This window comes from Plectrocnemia conspersa, unplaced genomic scaffold (genome assembly GCF_051122295.1).
Source record: "Plectrocnemia conspersa isolate PC_06_02 unplaced genomic scaffold, ASM5112229v1 ptg000002l, whole genome shotgun sequence".
Lineage (NCBI taxonomy): Eukaryota > Metazoa > Arthropoda > Insecta > Trichoptera > Polycentropodidae > Plectrocnemia > Plectrocnemia conspersa.
The window spans coordinates 14,178,832-14,199,627 of record NW_028277166.1 but is presented as its reverse complement, the minus strand read 5'-3'; the positions used below and the strand labels follow the sequence as shown (position 1 = coordinate 14,199,627).

At 25.8% G+C, this 20,796-nt stretch overlaps 2 protein-coding genes across 4 annotated transcripts; both read right to left on the bottom strand.

Moving 5' to 3' along the window:
- Window positions 1-5,713: 5,713 nt before the first annotated feature.
- LOC148237786 (endocuticle structural glycoprotein SgAbd-5-like) lies at window positions 5,714-9,588 on the bottom strand. Of its 3 annotated transcripts, none has more exons than XM_088205498.1 (4): window positions 9,452-9,588; window positions 9,270-9,388; window positions 7,703-7,901; window positions 5,714-6,588 (listed from the first exon to the last, which is right to left on the bottom strand). In XM_088205498.1, the coding sequence occupies exons 1-4, from the start codon at window positions 9,536-9,538 to the stop codon at window positions 6,535-6,537; spliced, it is 459 nt and encodes a 152-aa protein (XP_088061624.1). In that variant the 5' UTR covers window positions 9,539-9,588; the 3' UTR covers window positions 5,714-6,534. The 3 variants fall into 3 exon arrangements, with proteins under 3 accessions (XP_088061624.1, XP_088061625.1, XP_088061626.1); XM_088205499.1 differs by having other exon boundaries at window positions 5,714-5,981; XM_088205500.1 differs by lacking the exon at window positions 5,714-6,588 and adding an exon at window positions 6,613-7,237.
- Window positions 9,589-17,272: 7,684 nt separating this feature from the next.
- On the bottom strand, window positions 17,273-19,549 carry LOC148237785 (endocuticle structural glycoprotein SgAbd-2-like). The gene is made up of 3 exons (XM_088204059.1): window positions 19,419-19,549; window positions 18,225-18,358; window positions 17,273-17,961 (listed from the first exon to the last, which is right to left on the bottom strand). The coding sequence occupies exons 1-3, from the start codon at window positions 19,425-19,427 to the stop codon at window positions 17,667-17,669; spliced, it is 438 nt and encodes a 145-aa protein (XP_088060185.1). The 5' UTR covers window positions 19,428-19,549; the 3' UTR covers window positions 17,273-17,666.
- Between the last annotated feature and the right edge of the window lie 1,247 nt (window positions 19,550-20,796).

Here is a 20,796-nt window from a genome sequence, read left to right as displayed (position 1 = left end):
ACAACTTACATAATATATGCATATTTTACTATAATAACCGATGAACTATATATAAATGTATATGTATATATATATACAATTTTTTTTATTTCTTTTATATAATATGATAAGATTATTACATATTTTTTGTATCCCAGCATAATCATGAAAAAATCAATAGGATTTTACCACTTCGTAGGGATCCAGAAAAATAGACAATAGACAATAGATAATATGAACAAACGGTCGACATATATATAATATTCTATTAGGCATATGGTTTTTAGCGCGTGTATAATATATCAAGTTAATAAATTCTGCGATACCAGTATTTGGTACAAGTGTTTTATATAACTTTTATTTAAAAAAATGTGTTCTTTTAAAGGTAGAACAATTTTAAATACAGCTGCACAATTGTTACTGCGTCATAAAATTTCAAGTCAACCCAAAGATCTAGTTGAACTCTTGGATATTTATCGGACGATCGAGGTAAGGCTGCTTTTCTATGGACTATAAAGTTGCCATCTGTAATGACATCGCTGATTTAGATTTAGTTGCAGACTGTATTGAAAGCTCGTATGTTTGATTTATTGCCTGAGTGAAGACACGTATTTTTTTCAGCAATTTATGATGAAACTGAATTGAATATATTCTAATATTAACAATTTATGCAAATATATGATAAAACAGTAGACTTTTAAAAAAAGTACGTTTTTAAAAAAAAAATTAAAAAATTTTTTTTTTTTTTTTTGAAGAAATGCCGTTTCTCTCTCTGTGATTTTGCATGCACGAAGTATGCAAAAATGTAGAATATAGAAATTAAAATCACATTAAAAGATACTTTTAATATGTCGTTATATTATTATTTTCTATTTGTTTTTACCAGTGAATTTGCTTTTGCAATAAAAAAATGTAGAATCAGAGACGGTTCAGAAAATATCCTGTTTTTTCGAAAGCTGCTTTCGGAAGGGAGCTGCATATCTAGTGATCTAATATTCTGGTTTTTATGACTCTATTGACAGAATCTGTAAATAGTAGAAAAATTAAGAATAGTCTCAACAATATAATACACATATAAAATGAATAATTCTTAAGATATACTATTTTTAAAAGCTTGTTTTTAGCAAGTATTTTTTCTGCGAACTAAAGTGGCATAGAAGAATACGTTCCTGCATCTTGGAAAATTTATCGCAGACAGAGAAACTTTACTAGTCTTCAAAAGTGATTCTAAGATCTTTATTTGAAGTTTCTCTAGCCAAAATTTTTCCACAGAGATCGTAGAATTAAACTGATAACAGTATGTCATTTTAAAACACTAAAGAGCGGACATTTAACGGAAGCCTATCTTAAAAGAAAATTTAAATCACTCGGTAAAGAGGAATCCACAAGAAACAAAATGTATATAATTTTTTTTAAATCATCTGCATATATGTACAAGAAAACTTGAATTTATAACTGCCGTATTTATGTCATTGATAAATGACATAAATACAGATATATACAGAATGAAAAAGTCATTCAATTGTGTATTTTTTAATATAATTTTGCTTCACCATAGGCTATTAAATTTAAAATAGAAAAAAGAAAGTAGAAGATTTTCTTTGTTTAAATTCAGAACGGGTAATAAAGCAGCAGAAATTACTTCTAAACTAAACTATGTTTTTAGTATAAATACCTTGTAAATACGCACGGTTCAATGGTGGTTCTAATAAACATATGCCTAAAACAAGATCCTTGAAGACGAAAAAAGTCATGGACGTTCTTCAATTGATAACGATTAACTAACGGTTTTAAATAAATCAGAGTCACGTATGTCAATTCGAGAGCTTGTTCAAAAGTTAAGGGTTACTAATTCAACAGTTCTGGTCAAGCAAAAAGCCTGATTAATAAATGCCAAGCGAACTAAATTAAAACCTAACAATTGTTTGGCGCTTTTTTTACGCAACTTAAAATATCCATTTTTTACAACAGAAAGTGTTTTGCACAATGGTTGGAAAATTATAAAATACATATATAAAATATTATCGCGAAATCTAAATTAAATTATGGTTTGATTCTGTCCTTGCTATAATCCAAATATAATAGATTGAAACAGACATAGACAAAAGATTCTGTTTTTAACTTTTACAATAAAAAGGTATTTATCTATGGCAGCTGCTCCAACTTCATAGCGAATATGCTGCATCAACATTAACTTCTGATTTTAAATCGTTCAGGATTTAAGTTTATAAAAATATTATAATATCTCTACAATTATCATTGCAAATTGGGTATCTTGAATATTAAAGCTTGACAAATCTATGCAAATAGACTATCAAACCTGTTTGTAGAAAATGTGGAAAAACTTAAATTTTTAGCGTCAGACTTTTATCTTAAATGTAAACATTAGGATTATAATTAAAAATTAACTAATTAACGTAATATTTATATACATATGTATGTCCTACCTTCTCATAGTTTTATAAACAAATGTATATACATTTGCTATTTGCAATGTTGTATTAGTTTCACTTCCATCAAAACTAAACCAAATTATTCGTTTCAGTTTTGGTTTCAGATTAAAATAAAAATAATATATATCTTATTTATTACCAGTGCTTTTGAGTAATTTTTAAAATTGTCATACTACATAAAAAATATATACATATATTAAAAATCAGTACTTTAAGCATAAAGTTATATTTTTATTTGGTAAACATTGAATTAGAATGTCTTACATAATTGCGTCGGAGCCTAAAAAATTATAATAATAAAAACTTACGCGTTTTATATTTGAATACGTTAAAGTCAGATATTTTTACTAAATATTCACATGTGATTGTGTATTATCCATTTAATTATTGTTAAATTATTGTAAACTTTTCTGACCAAAAAACATTAAAGAAATGCAAATTTATGTAACTTTATAATAAAATGACATACGTGACAAAAAATTCGTCTCATTCTTGTCTGCTTAACGCAATATATAAGGATTTTGATAAATTTTTTACTATTGATAAGTTTTTTAATATAAAACCAAAGATTATTTTTGATCGGCTTAAGTTTTATTTTGGATTATTCTTATCCGAAGTTATTCGTTTATTATTTCATAATAATAATTATAGTTATATATCATGTATTAAAACTGATAATTTATTTGTATTACTTACATAAATCATTTTAACTACCAATTTAAATTTAATTTAGTTTGGAATTTTCGCAGGGTTCACATCGGACAATTTTTGCTAGGAATTTAATCGCAAATGGCAGTGAATGGGTAATTTACTTGGATCGGATGGCCGTCACATTTCCAGTAAGTTCTTCTGCTTTGATTGTATATAATTTGCATCAATCATCGACGCTATTTTCATGCAAAATGTATTTACTTATTTTTTTGAATCTTTAAAATGTAATATATTAGGTTATTTAACATCTTCATAATACAAAAAATACTATTAGCTGATGAGGTATTTTTTATGCGATATAAATTATAATCGCTTATGTTTTCAACATGATTGTATGAAACAATAAAAGTATTAGAATGATCAAAGGATCGGCGTGAATAATGAAAATTAATCGCAGGACGTTATTGTACATTAAAAATATAATTTATTACCTAAAATGAAACTTATTAATTGCGTCATTTTTCGACAATGCGGTTCAGTGACACTTGGGTGGAAAACTAGTTTTTTATTCGTATTTATATTTCATAAAATAACGTAAACACAATTCATATAATTATGATAAAAATGAAACATATATATGCTTATTATATATTATAATATTTACCATAAATATAGTTAATTGAATAACTTGGGTTTTTAATAAATTGTTTGAATATTTTTTAAATAAACTTTTCATTGATTTATTATTTAAAAAATCACATTTATTGTAATTTTAACGTTTTTAAAGCATTACTCTCAATTAGAGGTGTCCAACCTGCGGCCCACGGAAAACAATATTATTAAAAATGAAATATTTAATAAATTGATAAAATTATAAGGCAGAATATACGACAAAAGAGCGTTTTACGAAAACAAGATTAACGACTAGTGCATAGTAAAAAAAAGCATTTTTTGCATAGTAATAAGACTTAATTTTTTAAGGCATTATATTTAATTTATTAAAAAATTGTATAAACCGTGAGGAATGTGCATTAACAAAAATTAAAAATCTGGAAAAAACCTTACAATATAACAAATATTTCAATAAATTACTTCTCATTCATTAAAAGCAAGTTAAGGTTCCAATTTAATTTCTAAATAAAGCAAATTCGTTTACTGGAGATGAATTCATTCAATGATGTTTTTAAAGCGTAGCAGAAATAATCTGTCTTAAAAGCATACAAGTCTTATTTTATAGCTTTGGTTGTAAACACTGTAGAAAGATTCAGATATGATTTTACTTCTTTCAAAAATTTGACATAGAATTTAATATTACCGAAGAACTGACTTTACAAGTTTCAATTAACTATTTTCACAGATTTATATGAAGCAGAAAAAACATAATTTGCAAGATATCGCTCGACCCTCACATGTTTAATAATTAACTGATGGTTGGATAAAGAAATGATTAGTGAAAAAAGTTGATGACGATCATAAAAAAACCTGATAATTTCCATTTCATTAAGTATCACTGCATTCTTCATCTATAACATTATTATTCAACGACGTTAAAAATAAACAATATTATAAATGTCGTCATTAATAAAAAAAAGCAAAAGGATTAAATCACTTTTAATTTAATGTTTCTGAATCCTCTGGAAAATAGCTATGGAGACGGTGTTCTTTACTGCAGTTAAGTGGTTAATTCATGATCGCAAAAAAAACCTGCAATTGAATTTGAAAATGTCTGATTTAACTGAGGTGAACATACTTTTCAAGATAAAAATCAGGTAGTAAATTTAATGTTTCAAACAGCGTCGGCATTTAAAATCAAACGAAGTTGCGCCTATCTAAAAATAAGAACAGTAACTTCATTTACTTTGAAGCACTGTCTGAACAAAGCCATCTAAAAAGAAAAAAATGTGTAGCTTAAATTACTATTTTCATACATTTGAGAGTAGATTTTAAAATTTCAGAAAACCGCAACTGCATTTCAGTATATTTAAAATTCTATCTTTAGTTAGCATCGATACATTGACTACGAACTTACAGATATATAATTTTAAGAAGCATAATGAAAAATTGGCTACACTCTAAGAATACGCCTTGTTTATGACATCTCTTTTAAATAGTAAGTTCATTTTTTTCCCTTATGTAGTTAATTAATAAACATTTAATTAAATTTATTTATTCAATTTTAATAATCATTAAATGTATATTTTAAATTAAATAATTTAATATTATTATAAAAAGTGAAACTGAAACAGAAGTTCTAAACGATCATCTTCAAAATACTCCTTCCATCGCTATTTCCATTATTAAAATAACTATTGATGCACTGATATCGTATAAATAAGAACGGTTGTCACATTAAAAATAATATGTTATTATCTTCTGCGTAAAAATTAAAGTAATAATTGACATATAGATAATATTAATTACACTGTAAAAATTAATATTGTTTTATGAGGCCCATGACAATTTTTTGTCCGCCCTGCTCAAAATATAAAAAAAAAACATTTTTAATATTTCTTAAATTCATATACTTTTGTATGTATGAATATAATATATTTATATTAATAAAATACATTTGGTGAATAACTAAACTTATGGTAAAATAAGGTTTTGGTAGGAGATAAATAAAATAACAATTTAAAAAAATAACAATTTATTCATAATTTGTGTGTACAAAAATACAGTCGAGTTTTAAACCAATTCTTTGATTTTTTTAAATTAAAATCTTTGATTATTATTATTTTTATAATATAAATATCAATCGTATAATGCGAATGATTTTTATTTATTAGCAAATAATATTAGAAATATATATATATAATATACATATTTGCTAAATGGCAGTTTTTGTAGACGAAATTAAATCAATCTTCTATCGTTGAATCTGACGTCCAATTTAGGTACCTAAAAAATATTTTTTTTATAAAATAAAAAAGTGAACATTGTAGATTTATTCATAGGATTAAGATAATAAGATTGATACACAAATATATATCACTTCTTAGATAATGCGTTTAATGATATAATACCATATTTGTAATTTTCGATTCAATGTCTAATAATACATTTTTTTAGGAACACGTATGTAAAACTAAAATTACTATTAGAAAAGTTTTTGTATCATTTATAATTCGATTTCATTAAGCGGTTATTAAGAATCGTGTAATTTTTTTTAAAAATCAAAAGCACAATTTTTCTAATAAATATATTAGCCTCTAATTATACTCGATTTTGATATAGCCTCTATATTTATCAAAAAAATATGTTGATATAAAATTACGTAAAATATAAAAATTAAGACTAAATCACAAAAATGTATATTTCAGGACAAAATATTCATTTTAATTTTATAATTTTTTAAATAAGTCAGTATAAGCTAAATAGATTATTGATACTAAATTAATTATTTTAATTTAATTTTTTTATCTTAGTTACACGAATGATTTTAATATTAATTTTATCCCAGAAGTGAGGCGACAATGCCTGGAGGCAAAGCTGCAACTGTTATAATCTGTAAATATAAAATATAAATTACCGACGGTTTATTTAACATATTATTCCAAATACTTTTAATAAATTAATGTGTATCACTACACATTTATGTATTATATACAAACAAATAAGTTAAGTTGGGTTAAGAAACACACATATAGATGGCCTTAATAATTGTCAACTGTACAGGAAAGACAAAATTACTTATATTTATCTGGTAATTTTATATAGATCTGTTCCTTCAAAAATTAAATTTATTTTCTGAGAGATTTACAAATAAAGTGGAGATGGTTAGAACAAAGTGGCACTATCAAGTTATTTTCATCCAAAAATGGTAAATGGTAATCAAAAATTAAGGCCATCGACTTTTTAAATTTATTAAGTAAATGAGCATTGAAGATAGTAGTCGACTTATAAGGAAATATCAGCATAGGATTTTACTTTACATAGTTGTCGTCATTTAATATTATTTTAAACATTTTCCTTGTGTTATATGTTCCTATTATATTAATGAGTCTTTTATTTATAATAATAAATTTGAGATATTCTAAATTTTAAATTACATATCTATGTAAAGTAAATTATATCCATGACAAAAAAAATTTTCGTACCTCGGCCAAACGTTAACTTACGAATTTGGAATATTAAAAGCTCTTTACCCTGTTTCCCTGAAATAATGAAATGATATGATTGGTGATTTTTATTTTTATGTTAAAATAACATATTTAAATAATTTTGTGCATAAGTAATATACTGCCTTTGTGATATAATAAACTTATGTTTACAAAGAATAGATAATATTTTATCAAATAAATATGATATTTTAGTAAAGTATTAATTTGAATTGATTTGTAAAATTTACATTTAAAATATCATCTTTCCAATTTTGGCACATACAAATTCACGATTTTGATGATAAGTTTCTTCACTATTCAAGGTTATATATTTTTTTTGATATTCATAACAAATAGTAATACATGCGGAAGCCTCAGTTTTCTTAATAAAAAAATTACACGATTTAACCATGACTTTAAACTATAAAAGTTAACCAAGTTGTGCACTAATAAGTGATATATATTTAAGTAAGGTGCAACTACAAAGCCACATTTTCATTTACAAAAATCGATACATACCAGTGGGGGAGATCCTGGAAGATGTGCTCCTTCGGGATGAAAGCCATTTTCATCAGCTGTATAGTTAACTGTGTAATGTTCTCCATCTGGAGCAATGAAGCTATAACTACCGGTGACTAATATATAAGCTTTTTCAGGATCATCTGCATTTTTCAGCACGCCTTCTTCTCTTCTAAACGTTCCGTCAGAACTCTCGAATCTGAAGATTTTATATACATTTACAAAAACAAATTGAAATAATTGCTAGGAGAACGTCAAAGGTTACTTGTCATTGCGTTATGAAATTATGTGCATAGAAGATGAGGTAGGCACATTCGATTAAAATGTAGAATGCGAACGATTCACCTTGGACGCTTTTATGGTAATTTCTAAGAAGCGAAATAACTTTAACACACTGTATGAAAAAATAGTTATTATGAAATGTTATTATAACAAAATTTGACGAAGTGACGTAAAACCTGTTTAGGTTAACCAATAGGTTTTTACTACATATATTTAAAATATTATAATAATTAATTGTATATTTTTTATGCCAAAAAGTTTAAGCAACGAGGCGGATTAGTTAATCGATTAAATATATTGTTATTGATTTCCAATTAGCATAAAACAATAAAGTGGTATAATAACGTTTTGTGTGGAGCTATAATAATATCCAATTATGTACATTGACATTTAAAGTAGGTGAGAAGAGGAAAAGAGCATCCATATTATTTAATAAATCTGTGGAATATTGTGTCCTTCTAGCAAAAAGTACGTGAAATAATTTTATATATAATAAAAAAAGTAATTTATAAAGATGTTTATCAGATATAAAAAAATCAAGTCAGTTCATTATAACACATATGTGCTTTAATGTTTTCGCATATTTTTAAACATTATGTAACTAAAAATACGTGAAGTGTTAAATAAATATATTTAGATAATTAAATATTTCATGTACTATTGATACTATAGGAAACTAGAGTTTAATTCAAGCACTTTATGCCAATGAACGATTTCAAGGACATAAAATAATTGCAAAGGTCACATTTATTATATAATGGTGCATTTAAAATCATAAGCTTTTAATATATAATATCTAAATTAATACCATTGTGTTGCACATGCAATTATAATTGGATTTAAAAAAGCACTACAAAAATAGTATTAAAAAATGTGAAATAATTATGTATTGCTTCATTGGTAATTTTGTAAAGAGTATATGTATTTTTTTATAAACTTAACATTAAGCTTTTAGCTTAAGAAATATATTTTGCGTTCTATATTACTGTTGCAAGATATATTAAATTATACTAAAATTGCAAGCAAATGAGATTTATAAATATGGTATACTAATATAACAGATGTAGGCTGTAGAATTATCAATACCTAAATATTTGCATAAATAATGAAATAGTAATTAGATTACATATCTTAATTGTTTACTATTTTTCAAAGCAATTGTAAATTATATATTTAAATGTTGAATTTAAATTAGGTTACTATTTTAATGTTTTATACTTGTTCCAAAGTTATTACGGCTTTTTAGTGATAAGTCAAGTAATATCAAACATAATCAAGTACTCACGAAAAACTGTATGAACCTAATCCATCGTTTGTATTTTCGTATTTTAACAGAGTAACAGGCGCTTCATCTTTCACTGGAGCAGAAAGAGCCACTCCTGCTATTACTAGAAGAACAAATGTCTGAAATATACAATAGGAAGTTATTAGTATAATAACTAAGTTAATTTGTCACAATCAACTTACACTCTTCATATTTAATCCTTGTATCGTGCAACTGATGTGTCTCGCGCGAATGTTACCAAAAGTAAACCTGTGAGATGATGTATCCATTTCTTATATACAGCTCAGATTCCATTTCTACTCAGGTCCGAACGAACATGTGTGGGCAAACACACCAATCGGGAAAATACTGTGTCAGTTCAGTTTAGACCACTTCACACTTTGATGTATGTTGCATAATTATTTTAAGAGGTATAATAGGCGTAACAATAAATTTTCTATCACTATCTACGAGTAAACGTAAACAATGTTTCACTTTAAAATAAATTACGTAGATAAAGTAAATTATGTTTTTTCACGTTATTTTGATATTATGTTTATGTAAAACCAACAAAAATTATATTGCTTGTATTTTATAAAAATAACTAAGAAGCAAGGATTACAACTGTTTCATTTCACAAGGTGAACAACTTTCGCTTGATGCAAAAATGTACTAATATTTTTTCTGAAGTCCCTTGTAGTGCAGGTTCAATGTCATTAGAATACACAAGTAGTTCAAGCATAAAACTTGCCGAATAAATGCATCTCAACATATTTTTTCAATATATTATTAAAAGTATATACGCTAAATTATTGATTAATGTATTCGTAAATTCGTATGGGATAAATCATTACAGGTTAATCCAGTAAAAAAATCACCAGTGTTGTAAAATCCCATAGCAATGATTCACATAAAATTCCTCTTTATTTTGTGACGCCCATTTCTCCTTAGAATACCGTCACTTGTGATTAATTGACGATTTACCCGTTACAGTTTTAACCCAAGCATAAAAATTAGGCCTTTTTCCTTACAAAAATTTGCGTGAAGTTACTAGTATTTTGTTATATTTAATTTCTTATCAAATATATGTAAATTTAAAGATGATTTTAAATTAGTATCATGCCGCATTAAGTTTTTTATTAGTTAATTAAAAATATATTTGCTATGATTTAGTTTTTTTTATCAATTTAAAATATATTTTTTATTAGGCAATTATTATGATATTTATTTTTAAAATTTGTGCTTTCATTTTTGAATTGCACTAACCTAAATCGCATATTATATAAATGAAACGTGAGCTTTTAATTTGATGTTATCTTATAAAATGTTATGAAACATAATGTTGATTATATTATATTTATAAGTATATTATTACAAATTTTAAACTATGACATAAAAAAAAATTTGTGCCCTTTTTGGAGTTTTTTTATTATTGAATTTTATTATAGAACACATATTTTTTTATTTTTATTTTTAATTTTTAAATATTGATACTATACTCAGCTGTACTTTTCCAAACATGTATATAATTTAATAACAATTAAACTTCTTTGAATAATTGAAAAAATATTTGAGATTTTAAATAAAGTTAATATGTTATAGTATATGTTATATGCTATAATTATATACTACAGTTTTAAAAGTCTTTAAGAGTTAGAATATAATTATATTATAATAATAAGGAAGCTTTATTATGAATATGTGTGTAATGAAGGTGAGCCTGATGTTGAGAATATTATATTAAGGTATTACTTCTCCGGATGCATGATACAATAAAAAATAACAATTACATATATTGAAAGGATTATAAAAGTATGTTAAATGCTCTAATTAAAAAATGCGTATATTGCATAAATATACGATAAGTTAAACGGAAGAAGGTATCAAAGTTTTAGATTACGTAAGTAAATAATAAACCATATAAATATACACTTTTAATAATAAAGAAATATTTTAAAAAAGCGTTCATTAAATTAAATCATTATAAAACGGGAAATAAAAATAATTGTTAAAAATGCTATAATTATAATAAACGTTCAATGTTTGAACAGAAAAAAATATCATTAGTAACTATAAAAGGGGTGCTTAAATTTGTGTTAGAAAAATATGATTAGTAATATGAGTTAAAATAGAAAATGTAATAAGCAAAAAATAACTTCCTAAATATTTACAAATTCCTTAAAACTATGAATATACTCTTAAAAATATTAATAGATTTCGAAAGCTACCAAAATATTTCTGGTATTCTTTAAAAAAAACTGTTTATAAAAAACACAAATTATGTGCAAATGTGTATTTATTTTGCAGGTCAATAAAATTTATCTGAAAGAGAATGTTAAAATAAATAAATTTTTAAAATAAGGTATATAATATAATGAAAATTTTACTGTTTTTGAAACGAATGAAAAAATATATAAAACTTATAACTGAGGGATTCCTTATTAATGATTAAATCACCTGCAAAGACCTAAGAAATTTTTACAATATTTTTAAAGTTCACGAATTTTCGGTATTTTGCCTCTTACTGAAGTTTTGAACTACTCATTTATTCACAACTGAAGAAATTGATGTATATTAATAATCATAAAAAGGGTAGTTTGACTTTCGATTTAAAAATGGGTTTTTTCATTAAAATGAAACACCGTAGAGAACCTTTTTACGGATTAAGGTACGCGCCATTAATCAGAAGGGATTAAATATCCGTCGCTTTGAAAAGAGATAAACCATAAATTAAAGTTTATCCTCAAAACGACCATTTTTGACCAACGGCAACGGCGATTTGTATTAAAAAAACTCGTCACCCTTTTGAAAATTCTCAAAGGGGCAAATAACAAAATCTACCATTTAGGGGGCAATGAATACAATTACTGCAACGTGGGCGACCGCGAATTACTTACCCTCAGACTTTCTTTTAAGGACTTTCCCTCTGAAACTTTGTATGAGATACATTTAAACATTCAAATCTGAGTTTAAGGCATCTGAACTTCAGAATCTTTTAACTTAGACTACTATTAAGAACGTTATTTGGGTGGTGGGTGAGGGCTTTTTCTTCCCTTCTTGAATTTGGCTAGAAAAATGCATGTCATTTAATTAAATACTACGTATCTTATTGAAGTAAAATTATGAAATGACGTCGCTGATTCTAAACCAGAGATTATTAGGTTATTCCTAAAAAAAATCTAATAAAAAAGTCTCAAATCAATCTCGTAAATATTTTTTAATATATGTCATTGTCTTAACAAAATAAGCTATTGGACACAAAGACCAGGACAGCATAAACAGCTACAAATGTGTCCGTTAAAATTATCTGTAAAGATTTTAAGGTTTTTACAAGTGCTTTGACCTCAAAAATTCATATAAATAGCTTCAAATTATTTGTGAATTTTTTTAGGTATTTTACAGTTGTTTTTACCCATAAAACTGTAAATTTTTATATTTATTAATAATTGCGTAGCTTTCTGAAGTCCTTTTTACGTATTTTTACAGATAAAACGCATATTAAATATTGTAAATTGGTGCACTTTGTAAAATTTGTATTAAAATTAAAAGGCCTTTTCAGATGCTTGACAGAAAAGAATTTGTGTGAATTTTATGATTTTTACAGGTGTTTTCACACCAAAAATTTACATAAATTAGTATATTTGTCTAATTAAAATCATTTGTATAAATTTCTAATAACTTTTACATGTGGTAACTATCTTTATACGCGTTACCCATAAAACTGTAATTTTGTTTACATATATCAACTGTGCAGCTTGGTATTTTAATCGCAAAAACGTATATAAAAACTTTAAATTTGTGCACTTATAATATTTGTAAATATTTTTGTGGTCTTTTACCAGTATTTTAACCTATAAAAGGCATATAAAAAGATTTTGAATTTGTGCACGTCGTCTGTGTTTTAACCCAAAAATTTACCCAAATGGGTGTAAATTTGTTTGTGACAAAATTATTTTTTTGCACAAGTTTACATAATAAATAAGTTTTTGAAAAGCTGAGAAAATTTTAAAATAAAATATTTGAATACAAACAAATTTACAAATATATATATGAATTTTTGGGTTAAAACACATTTAAAAGACCTAAAAATTCACAGTATTTTTTTTTTACTTTTATTACACACGTGAAAATATTTCGAAGCATACAAATTTACATTTTGAATTACAAATCTAAATTCAAACGATTTGTATATTTTTATTTTAATACAATACAATGCTATTTTTTAACATATTTATTGAAAGCAATGCCTCTAAAAGAAAAGACGAAATATTTAATTTCGCCATGATATACAAACTCACAAGAAAAAATCTTTCATAAGCTTCTTAGCCATTAAACGTATTTTATATAGGATACTTAACTATAAATTTAAATATGTAATTATTTTTTTTACCTGCAGATTTTTGTAAAAAATACATTTCACCGTATTATCATATAATTTCGAAAAGTCACGCATGGTACAATTGTAATTACAAATAAACACGTTAGATGTATTTTTAAAATAAGAATAAAACAAGTATTAGTTTAATTTTAAATCTATAAAATGTGTTTGAATAAAGAAAATGGTTTTATAGTAAAAAAATGTAGTTTATCTTAGGCTTAAAAATTACAGATATACATTTTATTAAGACTTTAAAAAGAACAATGACTCATTTATTCTACTAACCTATCGCATAATAAAATGTGCACATAAATAAATTAAAGCAATTACCTATTCATATATTCGGAAAAATATAGGGTAAAATTTAACAGGTTGATTCACCAAAAACCCAATAATAAGGCTGCAACATTAAAAATTCCCATCATGTTTTTTCCTTACAAATATAACACAATATTTTATTATTAAGTAATGCCTGTAGCTTCCTTTTTATTAAGGTCTTCTCAGCTTTCTTCGTTATGTAATCGTCGTTAAATGTCAAGGATGTTACGTTAACCTACATTGGCAAGGAAAGGTAGTTATTGTTCGAGTATAATACTGAATTTTTAATAATGTATGAATGGACATATGCACTAAATACTACCGCCATTTAAACTGGTTATATAAAATATGTAAATTATATTAATAAGTCATGGTCATTTATGGATTAGTAATCAGCTTATTAATAACTAAGATTTAGTAGATACTAACAATTTATTTTAATATCAGCTATAATAATAAACATTATGTATTGTTTTGATAATTTTTAGAGAATGTTTTTTGAATATAATTAATAAAAGCCAAATATTGTTTGTAATTTATTTTAAAATATTTAATTAAAAGTTATTTAAAAATAAAATATTGACATCTGTTGTTGTTCTTAGATACTAATAATTTAAAATTTTAAGCAAATATTCGCGCCCTCTTTGAATATCGAGGCAAACTCTTAACTATATTTTTAATTTTAAGAAATCAATATAGAGCTTGTGTTTCTTTACATGGTATGAATTAATTTATTAAAAATATCAAAATATTTTATCGATAATTATAAAAGAAAAATAATTTTGAACCCTCACATTTTTTAATAATGGCGCTTGCTAATTTTGTTATTTTAAATTATTAAATAAAACAAAATATTTTCACTTACTTTAAAAATATATGAAAAACATATGGAATAGCACAATTATTTTGTGGCGATCACGTGTTACGTTAATCCTCATCCAGAAACAAAATAAGGTATTTCGCTTAGCCATCCAAATTAAAAAAAAATTGTTTTTTTTTTAATTTTAATTTTTTGCCAGATATCAGGCGGTGAGAGTTTTATTTGTTGCTGAATAAGATACGTATTTATAGGCACCACAAAGAGGGTCTACGCACTTGGGTTCAACGTCGGGGCTTTGCCCTTTGCCGTTCGGAACTCCACATACAGTTCAGCATAGCTGCGGGCTGTTGCTATGAGGCTTGTCCTTAGTTGGTCGCCCCTTTTATACTCAATGTCGCTGCTTCGTCCTTGGCCGGTTGGCCAACGCAGAAAGTATCCCATTGAAACTTCCAGTGATTAAAGCCCCTTAGAGAACCGACCTATACATTAGAACCAGCGCCACTAAATTCTTCTGAGAATCGACATTGACAGAGTGCACATTGGTGACCAAAGCCCTACAGTGGCTTCACTATTTTTGCGATGGTTATTTATAATGTAACTGTAAGCAAATATTTTTTGAAAATAATAATAGCTGAATTGTGGCTTTTTTGCAAACAAGATCAATTATATATATTGCACATTTTATGTGATATTTAAGCATATAATAACTATATAATAGAAAATCTATTTGCTGATGCATCACAAACTCTCATACGATGAGCTCTGATCATAAAATGTGTACAGATTATGATGTCTGGAACTTCAACGCTTTTTAGCTGTACGAAAAATACACCATATATATGTTTAAATCTTGATTATTTTAAGTTAAATCTTGTAAAAATACATTTTTTTTTAAATACCTACAAAGTCGTAAATACATAATTATTACAATTATGAAGTTATGTCAAATAATAATTAGCAAAGCCATTGAGAATTAGACTACTGCACTTAATAACTGACGTCTCTCAACCATATCAGTGCACGCGTACTTATTGTTACGTTTGTAAATACTTTAACTACGTATGTATAGTTATAGTATGCAATGACTAAGTAAAGCTTTTAATTCCCTTTGTATACTGTAACTCCCTAAATATATGCATTGACTTTAATTTTTTAATAATACAATTTTTATTTCATTCTCTCTTGTTAAAATAGTTTTCAATTTTTTTTATGTGGGCCAATAATAGTGTAATGGAAGTTATTATTTATCTTTTTTTCAAATCCATACATTTTATTTGTTGAAAAAATATCTTTATGACTAAGAACTACGAGAACAACGATGTCCAGATTATGGTTATTATAGGGAATTAACATAAATACTGTTATCGGCGTAGGATATCAAAGTAGAATAATATTATGCAGTATTTACATATTTTTTATTCTGTAACATTTACATAAACATTTATAACTTATATTTAATTAACGTTTAACATGATTAAAAATAAATAAATATAAGGAGACAAATCTTTTAAAAATAAATATTATTAAGATGTTTTAATATGAATATTAAACATGCAATAATTAAAATTAGTAAAAAAATATCATCTTAATCATATAATGATCACAATCACCAATCACAAAAATCTGTTTAAAGAAAATATTTCGCATTTTATTCGAACAGATTTAGAACTTTTTACGCACTCCTCTATCTTAATAGTTTTTACAAAAAATGATAAGTGATATAGGAATATATTTTATTGGAATAAATTGGCTAGTGTTGCTTTGGTCCTTGGTAAAAATGAGGCATTAAAATGCGGTATAGTAATTCCTAACTATGTACTCAATTGTATTTACTAATTATATTTTGCATAACTTACATACTCTCTTACAATTCAATAACTTTAGTTAATAAAACTAGATTTTAATTTAAATTTAATTACTTTCAGTCAAACATTCATTAAATTTGATTTTTAATTCACATTTTCGTATTCTTACTCAAATAATAAATATTTGTATCATACTTAAATAAAGCAATTCCAAACTCGTTATCTAATTGCAGAATATTTTTTATCTATTATATAACACAGACAACAATGGACCCTACTTAGATCACTGTGGTACTTTATTAGATACTGAATTCTTAACAATTATTTAAATTTGCTTTGTAATAATTAAATAGCCTTAAAGTATAATCATATTACTAGCTTTTTATTTTTCTATCTATCGTTTTAAATGCTCTTTATAAATCCAGAAATAATGAAGTTAGTTAGTGCTTATCAACTAAGAGTAAATAATTAACTGATTCTTTTATATTTTAATAGTTTATTTAAAACATATCTGTATTGAAGCCTGAATCTTTTTTAACTGATTTTTGAATATTTAACGGATATGATTTTTTAATGATTCAGTAGATTATAAATAAAATTCACCAGTTAATTATACTAGTATACAAAATATTATTCAGTTAAAATCAAACTCATATAATGACAATTTAGGAATATGTTTTTTGTATAAGTTAAAATAAAAATGTTTTGTATTTCGAATTGTTTTCGTTTATTTTGATCACATTTTATAATATAATACATATTGGTAAAATGAGTAATTTTATTTTTACAAAAAATATAAAAATCTACTCAAAAACACATTGAGGCAAAATGTACATATGTACATTAATTTAAAGAAAGACAAAACATGAATAAATAATGAAAGAAATGCTAGAAGAAAGAAAAATACAGATCTATCATCATATCATAGTACTATTATTCGCTTGACTACTTTTCTATAAAAAAAAATAATCATACAATAAATTAACGGTATTCGATACTAAGATCGAGAAAAATCACACAAAACTGGCCTTAAAACTAATTAATCGAAATCACGAATCGTATAACCATAATTCATCAACGTTGGTAAGTGGGTAAGCTTAGAAGCGTCTGTTCTGTCCGAATCCTTGGAAGTTTTGAGCTGGTTGAGCGTTTGAGGCTTGGATGAGCTGCAGGGACTTCAAGATGGCTTCTGGGATTGGTGGTGGGGTTGGAAGATGAGCTCCTTCGGCGCGGAAACCGTTTTCGTCAGCGATGTATGTGACGGTGATTGGGATTCCTTCGGGGCTGGTGTAGCTGTAAGATCCTTGAGCTACCTGGACTTCTTGGTCTTTAACTCCGGCGTTCTTGAGATATCCTTGCTCTTGGGCGACGATTCCATTGCCGGTTTCATAGCTAAAAAAAGTAAAGATTAAATTATAATAATGATTAATAAATATGTTTCTTAGTATATATTAAAAATAAAGTTGCATTTTTAATTGTGGCTGTTCATTCATAAAAGGTGTGCCTGCAGTTGCATCATCTCTTAGATAGATTCACATGCTTTCGTCGTCTTCTTGCAACACAACTGCATTTGAGATAATTTAATGGGGCGTTCCGAAGACATGGTGGAATTTCAAAGGAGATATTTTGCGTTATTATAAAAGGCCAAAACTCACTTGTATTGGTAAGATCCGTCGTGGTTAACCTCCTGAGCTTGCCTCACGATCGGGATGGGTGCATTGTATTGCTGTTGGTTGTATGATTGTGGAGCAGCCGAGGCAAGAGCCAAGAGGGTGGCGAATACTACGATCTGTGAAACAAAATGGTTACAATGGTTGTCAATGTGCGAATATTTTATGTTCTCGTATATTTCGAACGACAAGAAAATGTTCCCATGGAACTTGTTATTGTCTGGCTTGAGTAATCACTTTGGTCATACAAATTATTATCAATTTTTAAATTGTGGGAGAGTTGCACCGAAATTGTGTAGTTGCTACATTGGTGACGGTATTTAGTTAGTTATGCAGTTTTAATAATATATATAAATGTTTATTAAAGTTTTATTTCTTGAATAAAATTAAAATATATTAGATAAATCACTAATAAGAAAATATATCTTAAGGTTAGCTAGAAATTAATGGTATTAACATTTTTTTTATGTATTCAAAACGTTCAACGAATTTTTACTAATTTTCTACTTTATAATTCATAATTTTTAATATTTAAATTTAAACCACAACTATATAAGTTTATAATAACACCGATAAACTAATGTAGAATTAATGATTAATTAATGATTAATAAATTTTTAAACTAAAGTAAAGGAGCAGATGTTAAAAAATAAAATAAACTAAAATAAAGGAGCAGATGTTAAATAATAAAAATAAATCTGGAATACTTTGAAGATCCTTTGTCATTGTTGCCATTAAAAAAATATTTTTTAATACTATTTCATTTAAATATAAATTGTTAAATTATACAGTTTACATTGCATAAACAATAATCAAAAATAAAATAGCAAAGGGTTGATTATCCTAATAGTGTAATTAGTAATTAGTGATATATAAATTCGATTAAATTTTAAATATATACTGTAATACGAATTACCTTAATTTGAATATTGTATATATTTATTTATTATTAAAATACTAATGTACAATTATTAAAATAAATATAATTGGGTTGGTGATCCGATTTAGAGAAAAAAATTATATATATATATATATATTTAAAAAATTCAAATGATAATAACACTAGTTTGTATTAAGGCAAACACATTTTTAAACACAATAGGGGTTGTAATTTTTTTATGGGTAGGTCGCTGAAAGAGTGTCTTTCGCACAACACAATAACCACACACGATCACTCACCGAATGCATATCGATAAAAGTTGCGATAGATAGACAGAGAGAGACTTGTCAGAGAGACACTTTTTGACTGTTCGAGTCTTGGCTTTGGAATGATTTTTCATCGGTGTGCCCCATCTTTTTATATGCGTCAAATCGCATAGGAAAGTGCGCCAATTGCTCCGAGACCGTTTTCGTACCTGTTGTAACGTAAAACGGATCTCAAACTACAAACAGTCTTATTTACGAATAACTTAGAGGCGAGATTGGTTTGAACTTTCACCAAAGGTACAATACTGGTAAAGCGATTTTACAGCAACGCCTAATGGCCGAGAGCGTTCTTTGAAGAATCCGGGCGGGGCCTTTGTTAGTATAGTAATCTCGCGTGTGGGAAAAATCGACAGGATTCGGATTTATGGTAAAATTTTCGTCTGTGTCCTTGACTCGCATATATGAGATATACGCCCCATTATTATTTTGTTTGAACGTTTTTTTTTCATTGTCTATTGAAAATGCATAATATGTTAAACGATCTATAAAACATGGTATAATCCAATAATTATAGTTCTTAAAATATTATACCTACATAAACAATATTTATTATTGTAATATTATGTGAAATATTTTTGGGTTAAATATTGTGTTGTCGATTTCTTCTTATAAAGCATTAAATTCATTTTTATGTTAAGTAATATAGGTATAAAATATAACGTGTTTAAAAAATCCTATTTAAATTATATTTTGTGATTATAGACCAGATAGCTAATACTTCATAATAATATTAATTTAAAATAAGAGTTTTGAAGAGTTTATAATAAAAAAAATACTGTTTAATTTTATTGGGACATAATCATTTCTATTAGTTTATCTTTTATATATGTATTTTAATATCAAGTCAGAAAATAATAATACATATTTTTTCATACTTCGTGTTATTTTTAATAATAATTTACAATCTGGTAGCGTTTTTAAAGTTTTAGAGCGATATTGATTATTTTAAGGCATGCGTTAAAACTTGCTTTTATAAAAATTATTATGTCTGTTTAAGGTTAAAATTTTATTATCAACTGTTCTTTGCCTTTTACTTCTGGTGATGATATAATATAAAAAGTAAATATATTGTGTAAGCAGACTGTTCTTAAGAATATTATTATTATTTAATAAGAAACATATTTCAATAGAATTTTAATTAGTAAGTTTAATTGTTTGTATGAAATCGTTAAAATCGCTAGTATTTATCTCGAATAATTTATTTTTATCAAAAAAAAACTAGTAAATGAAGACCAGAGTTTCATATTTTTTTTTATTCTGTTAAAATATGTCGTAATTAATAATTATTTAATTATTAACATTTAAAGCTTAATAATGCAAAATGGTTTTCTAGCGAATGTGTTTTAATATA